The following is an 11,187-nucleotide window of genomic DNA, read 5'->3' as shown; positions in this document are numbered from 1 at the left end:
CAATATAGAATATTAGCCTTAGTAAAATTGTACCATCTCTAAAGTGAAACTAGATAAATTGTATCTCTCCTCAATGACGGCTAGTTTTCCTGATAGTCTTCTCTCTAATTATTTAAGGTGTCTACAAAGGCTACTGACAATGGGAAGATGAGGGAAAGCATCTATTTCAAGGGGTAATTGGCATGGCAACTGAGCTGATGAACCCAGAGAGCCAGTCTCGGGGCCATAGGAATTCTTAGTCAAGACCATGAATCTCAGGTGTACTCTGTTCCAGGACCAGGGTGAAAGGGAATCCCGGGATTTAGGTCATCTTTCTACTTTTCCCTTTCCATCTCCTTATTTTCCCTTGGCAGCAGATATGATTTATGGTGCCCCTGACAGCCTATCTGTCAGCTAACCCCACACAATGGAATAGAGTAGGTTAAGCCAGGGCCTTGGGCTGACACAGGACGCTCTGCCTGGGGCTCCAGCCGGCTCCCACATCCCAAACTTATTTTGCTGTGCTTGAATGTTTTTGGCAGGTACAGGGAGGCAGACTTGGGAAGGGGAAACACCCTGCTGGTGCCACCTACTATTGATGGTATAAATAAAAAGCCAGGGGACCGCAGCTTTGTACTTTCCATTCCGAAAGCAGCTCCAGAAGCATTCCACAAGCTTAGTGGCAGGCATCATGAGTTGTAGACAAAGTTCATCCTACTCCTTTCACTCCCGCAGCGGTGGGGGAGGAGGAAGCATGAGAGGTTCTGGAGGGGGAAGCTACAGCATGCGGTCTTCTTCAAGCCGATATGGATCCTCTGGGATGGGAGGAGGAGGAAGATTTTCTTCAGGCAGCAATTATGGCAGTGGTGGGGGATCCTGTGGCATGCGGAGTGGAAGCAGCTCCAGTTTTGGGGGTGGCTATGGTGGTGGTGGTATGGGGGGCTCCAGCTATGGAAGTTACTCAAGTAGTGGCTATGGTATGTCCAAGGGCTATGGTGGTAGTTCTGGGGGCTTCAGCAGTAGCTCTTATGGAGGCTTTGGTGGTGGCATGGGGAGCAGTAGCATGGGGGGCTTTGGAGGTGGCACAGGGGGTTTTGGTGGTGGCCAAGGGGGCTTTGGAGGTGGTATTGGGAGCAGTGGCATGGGGGGCTATGGTGGTGGTGCAGGAGGAGGTGATGGTCTCTTGAATGGTGGAGAGAAGGTTACTATGCAAAACCTCAATGATCGACTGGCTTCCTACCTGGACAAGGTGCGTTCCTTGGAGGATAGCAATGGTGACCTGGAGGCTAAGATTCGGAATTGGTATGACACCCATGGTCCTCAGTCAGTCAGAAAGGACTATTCTCACTTCTATGACACCATCAATGATCTCAAGGACCAGGTGAGTGGGAATTGATGTCTCCTTTTCTTTGCACTCACATATATCACTTTGAGATAAGGAGACTAACAACTCCAGAGGTGAAGGTCCCAGTAGGTAGCTGCCATAGTAGTTCTCTGAGAAGATGATCACTAGAAAGAAAAGGACAAGTGAGCATTGTGCTTTCAGAAAATATAGAGGAAAGGTAGAATTTTTTTAGGGACCTTTATAGAGAATATCTGTTGCTTGTTAATTAATCAAAAAGCATTTACTCAGCATCTACTGTGTCATACTCTGTTAGGTACTAAAGATGCAAAGACAAGGGCAAAACTTTATCTTTTTCTCAAGGAGTTTGCATTCTTTTGGAGGAGTACATAAATTCATGCAAAATATATTACAAAGTTACAAGGGAAATTTTGGAGGTGAAGGGACTAGCATAGCAGCTCAGAATAGCAGGAAGAACTTTATGTTGAAGATGGTGCTTGAATGGAGTTTTGAAGGAGAATAAGAGGTAGAGATCAGAGAATACATTCCATGTGGGAAAGAGAGCAATGCAAAGTGCAGAAGTCGGGAGGAGAGTGTCATATATCCCCGGGCCTCAGTTTATATATAAGAAAAGGGGATTGGACTATTCAGGTCTAGACCATGGCTTTATCATTCTTCTTCATACTTGACACATAGGAGAAAGGCTCCATGGCTTGACAATGACCATATTTACCATTGCCAGGAAGCTAATCTATCAGAAAACTTGAATTTTTTTTCAGAAACAAACCAGAGTCTATCCTTTCACTCCACCTCCCTCACTTCCATGTAACAGAACAAAGAAGCCCACTCTGATGAATTTGGTGGTCTTATAGGTGTGATCCAAGGAGGGTTCCTTGGATCACACCTATAAGTCCGCCAATGTCTTGGGGCCTATAGCTTAGTAGCTAGATATGAAAATGTTCCATTCACATGGATCTTAAAAGGATCTTTCTCTCTTTTAAGGGGTTAGCAGATCCAGACCTATACATGGCTCTTTTAATGTTGAGGGGCAACACTGGAGCAGGTACAGATAGGAGACAAAACCCAGAAAGCTAGTGGTATTGATTACCCTGAGCTTTTCCTGTGAAGGCACTAGAAGGAGTCCAGGATATTGGACTCTCTTGACTAACTGTAGACCTTTGGTCACCAGTTCTGCTAGGATTCCTATTTCCTTCCAGCACTGGGATATAATGGGGGAGAGGAGGAAGGAAGGACCTTTAACATTCTTCCCCTCTCTTTCTCAGATTCAGAATGAGATATTAGACAACAACAAAGTCATCCTGGATCTGGACAACACCCGCATGACACTTGATGACTTCAGGATGAAGTGAGATTCTTGTTCTCCTCTCTCTGCAATGGGGGAATTTGATGGGTAATAGATAGTGTTGGATTTGGAACCAAGAAGACCTGAGTTAAAATCCAGCTTCACTTATTAACCATGTGACCTTGGACAAGTTATTTAACTGATTTTAGCCTTAGTTTCCTCATTTATAAAATGTGAATAATAATAGCACTTACCTCCCAGAGTTGTTGTAAGGATCAAATGAGATAACATATGGAAAGTGTTTTGCAAAGCTTAAAGGATTGTATAAGTACTTGCTTTTCTCCCTCTTTCTTTTCCTCTTCCCTTTTCTTTTATTCCTCCTCCTCATCCTACTCCTCTTTCTTTTCTTCTTCTTTCTCCCTCTCCCTTCTTTATGTGCCTCTCAACATGATCTTTTTTCTTCTGAGATTTTTCTTTAAAGGTTAAAAAAAGCAGAGATGATTCTAGAAAGGGAAGGCCATCAAGAAGCAGGAATCTCCTCTTTTCATAGTGTCCCCCAATCTTTGAAGTGCAGGTCTCTGTCCTTTTTACTCCACTTTAACTTACTTGAGCCCTGTTTTGCTCATCTTCCCTACTTGTGCTGCAGGTATGAGATGGAGATGAACCTAAGACAAGGAGTGGAAGCAGATTGCAATGGATTGCGCTCCGTACTGGATGATCTGACCTTGCAAAAGGCTGACTTTGAGATGCAATATGAGACTCTACAGGATGAAATGCAATCCCTCAAGAAGAATCATGAAGAGGTAGGCTCTCTGGCTCCCAGAAGTGTGATGAGCTAAGCAAGCAGGATTTATGGGAAAGGGGAAAGAATAGGAGAACATGGAGACTGACTCAAGAAGGACTTAACAGTCTCAAAAACAAGGAGTTTCAGTATCTTTCTCCCCCCAAGTAGAGCTTTTAGACAAAGTAGGTGGAGAAGGTAGTCTTCAGTCTAACCTCCTGAGATCTGCCCTAGCTAACATGGCTGAACATTGACTTTCTAGTTCGATGATATTCTCTGTTGATAATTAGTAAAAATGGGGAGAGTTAAAGGAGCAAGAAAGGCAATTAGTATTTCTCTGTCCTTTTCAAACTACCGAACCTGCTTTCTGACCTTTCTTCTTTCCTTACAGGAGATGAATGGATTAACTGGACAGAATAGTGGTGATGTCAGTGTGGAGATGAACGCTACTCCTGGTGTGGATCTGACCCAGGCCCTGAATGAAATGCGTGAAAAATATGAGGATCTTGTATCTAAGAACCGCAAAGATATTGAGAGTCGGTTTGAGTCCCAGGTGAGTGATCCATGACGCTGGAATGTCAAACTTAGGCTGAAAAGTTGGACAGGATTGTGCCTGGGCATTTCTGAGGCTGGACCTGGGCAGGATTTTACCCTCAGTTTCCTCTTTTGTAAAATGGGAATAATAGTAGCATTTATCTCCCAGAGTTGTTGTGAAGTTCAAATGAGACAATATATGTAAAGTGCTTTGCAAAACTTAAAGGATTATATAAGTACTAGCTCCTCCTCTTCTTTTCCCTTCTCATCTTCCTCTTTTCTTCTTCTTCTTCCTCTTTCTCCTCCCTCTCCCTTGCCCTTCTTTATGTACCTCCCACTATAATCATTTTTCTTTCTTTTTCTTTTCTTTTCTTTTTCTTTCTTTCTTTCTTTTTTTTTTTTTTTTTAAAGAGAAACTAAAGTCTATCCCTCTTTTTCATTTAGGACATACTCCAGAGGCTATTTGGTAACAGTGTGGGGAATTTCCAATCTCTGATTCCAACTGTGTAGGGATTCCCTTGATTGGAAACTCTATCAAGAACACAGGCAGCTCTTTTGTAACTTGCAAAGAGCAAGCATGACTTGTAATCAAAAAGATCTGAGTTTGTATCTTGTTTCTGAGATTTATTAATCTAATTATTAATTGTTATCTCAATTAACACTTGACGCTTAATCATTTAACCTCTCTCAGCTCCAGTTTGTTGGAAATGTTGGGATAATAATACATATTATCCTTATTTGCAAAATAGGAATAACAATAACTATAGCCCTTAATTCATAGGATTATTTTGAGGATCAAATGACATTAATGTAAATAAAGTACTTTGGGAAAAAAGTGCTCTTTAAGGTTCCCATAAACCTTAGTGCTGTCTTAAGCTTTATTAATGTAAAACTGCACTGAAACATTTAGGATCTCACATAAATTATTATTATTATTGTCTTAAGACTTTCCTGCTAAGTGACTTGCTCAGGACAATGCAGCCAGTCATATGTGTCAAGGAGAAACTTATACTTAGGTCTTTTTGATTCCAAGGATGGCTAGCTCTCCTTCCCCTTCTATACTATGCTTCTTCTCTGTAGAATTTTAGATATTTTAATTGGGAAACAGAGCTCAGAAGAGATGCTCCCTCCTTCTCTCCCTTCAGTGGCTTCCCAGTCTGGTCTTAGCTCTAGTAATGGGTACTCTAGCCCTTGGCACAATCCTGGACGTGAAGTCAGATACTGAGAAGTCTGGTTTCCATTAAATTTTGGATTTTACAGATGACTCAAATAAGCCAAGAAGTGACAACCAGCAGCCAACAGATAGAGACCAGCAACAAGGAATTGACTGAAGTCCGACACAACTTCCAGAGCCTGGAGATAGAATTACAGTCCCAACTCAGCATGGTAGGTGGTTTTAAACCTAACCCCTGAGAGAACTTGGGAAGGAGGGATGACCAATCCTTAGATATCAGGGGAAGTGGCTAAGCACATTCATCTTCAAACCAGCTGTAAATGGTGCCTTTGGCTCTTGGTTTTTTTTTTTGTCCTGAGATCCCAATGGATGCTGCCCTGACCTCCCATTGATCCCTATACCCTCCTACCTACCTCACCTTCCCACTGATGTTCAGGGCTCCTTTCCATTTTCTAGAAATCTGCCCTGGAGAAGACTCTGGAGGATATGAAGGGGCAGTACTGTAGCCAGCTAGCCCAGATCCAGGCCCAGATCAGTGAAATGGAAGCCCAGCTGAGTGAGATCCGAGGAGAGATAGAATGTCAGAACCAGGAATACAGTAACCTGCTGGATGTCAAGACACGACTAGAGAAAGAAATTGCTACCTACCGGAATCTACTGGAGGAAGGACAGGAAGATTTGTATGTGGTTCAGAACAAATTCTATTTCTTTACTCCTCCCTCCCTTATCATCCCTAAGAAAGGAAGACCCTCAGGATACCAGGTGGCTGGAAAGAATAAAGTGTTAGGGGTTTGCTCCTGTCCTTCAAGACTCATTGTTCCTGGTCAGATGGGATCTCTGGGGAGAAGGGGATATAATACTGGGAGAGGAGACCATAGTTTGAAAGATTTCATGGCCTTTAGCATTAGAAGAAAACTTAAGAGATCTTAGTGTGTCTTTTTCATCTAAGAGGAGTCTCATCTAACTGGTCCCAATTTATGACTCCTTTCCATCCATATGAGAAGAACTGACCATTGAATAGACTTCAGCCCTAGTTCCCATGATGCTAAAACCAAGAAACTTGTAGGTAGGGAGAATCATTGGGGCTCCTGGATCATGCCATGCATAGCTCTAGCTCTCTCCTACAGGAAGGTCTCGTTCATAAACTCACCAGTATTTTCTCTTTTTCTCTTTAGTGACTCAGGTTCTGGATCTGGAAGAAGGAGACAAGGAGGCAGAGGGGGCAGTGGTTATGGTGGTGGAAGTGGAGGCAGTGGAGGTGGATATGGTGGTGGAAGTGGAAGCGGAGGCAGTGGAGGTGGATATGGTGGTGGAAGTGGAAGCGGAGGCAGTGGAGGTGGATATGGTGGTGGAAGTGGAAGTGGAGGCAGTGGAGGTGGATATGGTGGTGAGAGTGGCAGCGGAGGAAGAGGTGGCAGTGGGTATGGTGGAGGAAGTGGAAGTGGAAGCGGAGGCAGTGGAGGTGGATATGGTGGTGAGAGTGGCAGCGGAAGCAGAGGTGGTAGCGGCTCTGGAGGTGTCAAGTCCTCCCAATCTGGCTCTTCCATTTTCCAATCCTAGACTGGCAGTGATGATTCATAAGGTAAGAATGGTTACCAGAATTAAAAGGACTTAAAAAATAAAGTTTTGTGCCCTTCCTAATTAGTTGGCCAGGGTGAAGTGGTCCCTTTGCTAACCTCTGTGTATCCTACTTCTGAAAGTCTCCTGGCCAGTCATTCTGCCCTCTTTGTGCTTAGACAAGTGACTCCATCTTTCTGAGATTCATTTGTAAAATGATGCTTGGATCAAATTATCTCCAAGGTCCTTTCTGATTCTAAATACTAGATCTGGTGAGCTTTCTTGCTGCCTACCAGCTTTTTGTGAACCTCTTTGCCTTTTCCAAATTTCTCCTGGTCATCTTCCTTCCCTCCTCTGAAGTCTCCTAACCTCCCCCTCCCCCCATAACCACTTGTTGGGTCCTGGAAGAACCCAGAACAATTCTTCTCTCCTTTCTTAACCATTTTCTTTCTATCCTTTTCCAGGGTCCCAGAAGAGATATTAAACTCCTTGAGAAATTCCTCATTTACCTTCATCTGAGCTACTTCTGGGCAGTCCCTGGAGGAGATAATAGCATTTCATTTGGAATTCAGGACCAGCAGACAATACTGAGAACATTGGGAATAGTATCCTGTGGTGGCTGAGGATTCCCATAGAGGGGTCCTTGTCTCCCTGTCTGCCTGCTCCATTGTTTACCCCCGACTCCCTTTGACCCACATTTCTGTGCAGAATTGTGAGATGTCTTACTCCCTGCCCAACTTTTGTTTCCTAATAAAGCTTTCTATCGCAAACCAGAACTTGGCTTCTGAGCCCTTTGTTGGAATCCGTAACCCTATTCATTGGATGATCCTTAGAAAGGTGGAAAAGAGCAAAATTGAGAAAAGAGAAGGGCAGTAGCTAGAACCAGATACTTCAGAGCTAAATAGAATCATTCCTGGCTCATAGTAGACTGGGGAGATCAGGACACTATACTTTGTCGGGGGGGGGGAGGTGTTTCCTTACATTGCTTTGATTCATCAGGCAGATGGACTGAAGGTACTTAGCCCATGAAGGAGGATGAGATGACTTTATCAACTGACACCAAAAGTCACCAGAGGGCCAGATACATAATGAATATTCATCATTCTTCTCTAGTAGTGGTGGGATTCTCCCTTCTCCCCTTCCACATAACCCTTCTTGGCTGTAGAAATCTTTTTTGTGACTAGTTTTCTTTCCTTCTTACCCCATTCTCACATGATATTCCCTTGTAAACCAATTTCTCTTGGGCAAAAATGGTGGTGATGGGGGGAAGCATACAACTCAACCTAAATCCTTTGGGATTAATGCAATTTTAGCACCTGAATGTGGGTCCTCCATAAAGCTACCACTGGAAACCATATCTGGATTCATTGATTGCCTGGTAGCTTGTCCAATGTCATCCAATGACTGGAAACCATATCTCATGAGCAACCAAAAATATATTTAATTTCACTGCCCAGCCAAAGAACATATTAATTTGAACAAAGGACATTTAGTCAAATAGCAGATAAATTTATCAAATCAAATAGCAAATAAAAGGATAAGAAAAAGATCCCCATTCTGCACACATAGGGATACCTACAGGTGGAGAAAAGTATATGTCCAGATTTAGATCTGATGGATCACTTAGTCCAAAACCCTCATTTTACATAGGGGGAAACCGAGGTTCAATGAGCCTTCTTATTGTCAGAGACTTGGGGGAGAAGGCAAGCAGCTGGCACAAGGGAGACAGGATTACACTTTAGGGATAGGGTAGAGGTCAAAAAGATTGCCTGGGTTTAGGTGACTCTTTTCCATTACAGGAACAAATAGAAGCAAAGGGGAAGGGAAATAGGATGAAGGGGTTTGCTGTTGCAACAATCCTGTTCTTTTGGAATTCCACCTTTGATTCCCCTTAGGAATGTAGAGTTTAGAAGTAGGAATGCAGAGCTTAGAGGTAGGAATGTAGGGGAGGGAGGGTTCCCCATGACAATTTGTATTTTCAGTGATAGGGCTGGTAGGGCTGGTATGGTGAGGCAGGGGGAATCCTCAGCTGTTCTTATCTCTTGCTGTGTGTCAAAGGTGTTCTTGAGGCTTGGGGATCCCATTGTTAAAGGTTCATTGTGAGTATTTACATTTGAGAAATTCTCAATTACTACTGAATCCAAGCTTGATTTTTTGTTTTGTTGATTGTCTAGACTTAAGAAAGTATTAATGCAGATTAAATTTACAAGTGTAGGTGTACATTGCCTCATCTCCCTTCTCCTAGAGCCTAGTTGTTAAACATTTACCAGCTTACTCTCCTAATAGCTCAGCAAGACAATAATAGGAGGTTAGGGGAATGAAATCATCATCAGGCTGGAGGCCTAGTGTGTGCAGTCTAATAATAATGAAAATAATAATTATAATAAAAACAAGACTTTATAAAGTATTTTACTTTCATTATCTCATTTGAACCTCATAATGCACTTACCAGTAGCAGAAATTGTGTGTCTGTTAGGGTTAGAAGTGGCTGGTGTCAGAATCATTCATTCTTATGTAATAGTTTTTTGGAGACAGAGCTCTGTAGACAGAGAGAAGTCTTCAGAGACTACCATCATGCTCCTGGAAAATGTATTCTTGAAAGACAGTACTGTTCTGGAAGGGACTGAAACTATCATCATATTTAAATCTCAATCTAAAGTGTCAAACTTTCTCCTAGCTGGGGTTTGCTTCAAAGAAGAAGAAATTTATTGATAGTAATGTATTAGCTTTTATAAACTTTCCAAGAGTCTGTCTTCTTTCATAATAATGCCTAATATGGTAATATGTTTTGCATGATTGAATATGTATAACCTATGTCAAATTGCTTCCTTCTCAGTGAAGGGAGAGATGAGAGAGGGAGAGAGAAAATTTGGAACTCAAAAACTTTAAAACAAATGTTAAAATTTTTCTTGACATGTAACTGGGGAAAAATAAAATATTATTAAAAAATAGACTTCCCAAGGGAGCAACTGAATTTAATCTCAGGTAAATGAGCTTTAATATTTAAGTTGTGGAGGAAAGTTTGGTAAAAAAAAAAAACCCTCAAAGAAGGTGCTTCAGGCAAGTTCACTATATCTGGTCTTCTCTGAAAGGCTGTCTCCTCCTGAGTGAGGGATGGAGTGGAGGTATTAACAAAGGATAAATTACACTTGAAGGGCTTGCATAGGAAAAAATTAGCAGAGAGATTCCACGTACTTTCCAAAGGTGAAGGATTCAGTGAGCAGTAAACAGCTGGCTTGCCTTTGATGTTAATTACCCCCATTTGAAGCATTCCTTAAACACAAAACATTTATTAAGTTTGTACTACATGATAGACGCTGTTAGATACAAGGTAATTATGAGAGATGTGAAACTGTATCTACTAAAAGATTACTTTTTAATGGTGGCAGTGGGGCTGGGGGAGATAGGAAGACGAACATATGTGATCCAGACAAGTATAAAATAAACACACAGAAGAGGGACAAAATACTCTGAAGAATTTGAGGTGACAGTGGTAACTTTGAGGGGGAAGGTTTCGTGGAGGAGGTGGTGACTGAGTTTAGCCTTCGAGAAAAGATCCATAGATGGAGATGAGGACAATCCAGACATGGAGGATGGTAGAGCAAAGGCAAAGAAAAGGTATAGAGCAATTATAATGGAGGCCAGAGAGTAGCCTAATATAGAAAGATGCAAGTATTAAGTATTTACTGGGTACCAGGCACTGTAATCAACACCTTATAAATATTTTCTTATTTGATTCTCCCAACAACATTGCAAGGTAGGTGCTGTTATTCTTACTTTACAGTAGAGGAAACAGACTGAGAAAGGTTAAGTGACTTACTCAGAGAAACACAATTAGTCTGAGGCTAGATTTGAACTTAGAATTGCCTGATGACACTATGCCATCTAGTTGTTTTAACATGCTTAGTAGCCTGAAATTAGAGTACACAAAGGATTAGTTATATCATAAGACATGAAAGGTAGGTTGTATCAAGATTGTGGAAGGACCTTGAATGCCAAAGCTAGGGATTTGGGTTTTATTCAGGAGGCAATAGAAAGCCACTGAAGGATTTTGGTACAGAGGTGATATAGGGATAAATAAGACAAAGAAATAAAGAATGGAATAGAGAGGGAACAGACTGAAGATAGAGTGATTTTGTTGTTTCGATGTTTCAGTTGTGTCCAACTCTACGAAGAGTAATTAATATAGCTATTATAGGTCTAGAGAGCTGCTCTGAGAAGACTTAGCCTGGTTTAAAGTACCAGAAAGCAGTCCTGAGCCTGAACAGTCTCTTAGCTAGAGCTCTAAGACTTATCTATCGTCCCTTCACACCATAGTAGTGAGTATAAAGTGAGGGGTGTGTCATGGAATGAAGCTTTTTTTTTTTTTTAAGACTCCTGGGGATAGTCCTGGGTCACCTTCACATCTTGTTTAGTCAGTTAGTTGTGTTTGTAAGGAATTAACCAAGTGAAGATTGTGTGGAATAGAGAGATAAGGTAAAGAAGAACTTACAGGAATATGTGAATTCTTTTTCTAT

The 11,187-nt window shown here is 41.9% G+C and overlaps 1 protein-coding gene across 2 annotated transcripts; it reads left to right on the top strand.

Annotated features, from left to right (window-relative positions):
• The first annotated feature begins 670 nt into the window (after positions 1-670).
• Positions 671-6,674, top strand: KRT9 (keratin 9). Of its 2 annotated transcripts, none has more exons than XM_031968817.1 (8): positions 671-1,058; positions 1,089-1,360; positions 2,605-2,687; positions 3,271-3,427; positions 3,797-3,958; positions 5,200-5,325; positions 5,570-5,793; positions 6,289-6,674. In XM_031968817.1, exons 1-8 carry the CDS (start codon positions 671-673, stop codon positions 6,671-6,673), a joined length of 1,797 nt encoding a protein of 598 aa, XP_031824677.1. In that variant the 3' UTR covers position 6,674. The 2 variants fall into 2 exon arrangements, with proteins under 2 accessions (XP_031824677.1, XP_031824676.1); XM_031968816.1 differs by having other exon boundaries at positions 671-1,360; positions 6,289-6,449; positions 6,480-6,674.
• Positions 6,675-11,187: the final 4,513 nt, after the last annotated feature.

This window comes from Sarcophilus harrisii, chromosome 4, assembly GCF_902635505.1.
Source record: "Sarcophilus harrisii chromosome 4, mSarHar1.11, whole genome shotgun sequence".
Lineage (NCBI taxonomy): Eukaryota > Metazoa > Chordata > Mammalia > Dasyuromorphia > Dasyuridae > Sarcophilus > Sarcophilus harrisii.
This window is presented reverse-complemented; position numbering and strand designations above follow the sequence as displayed.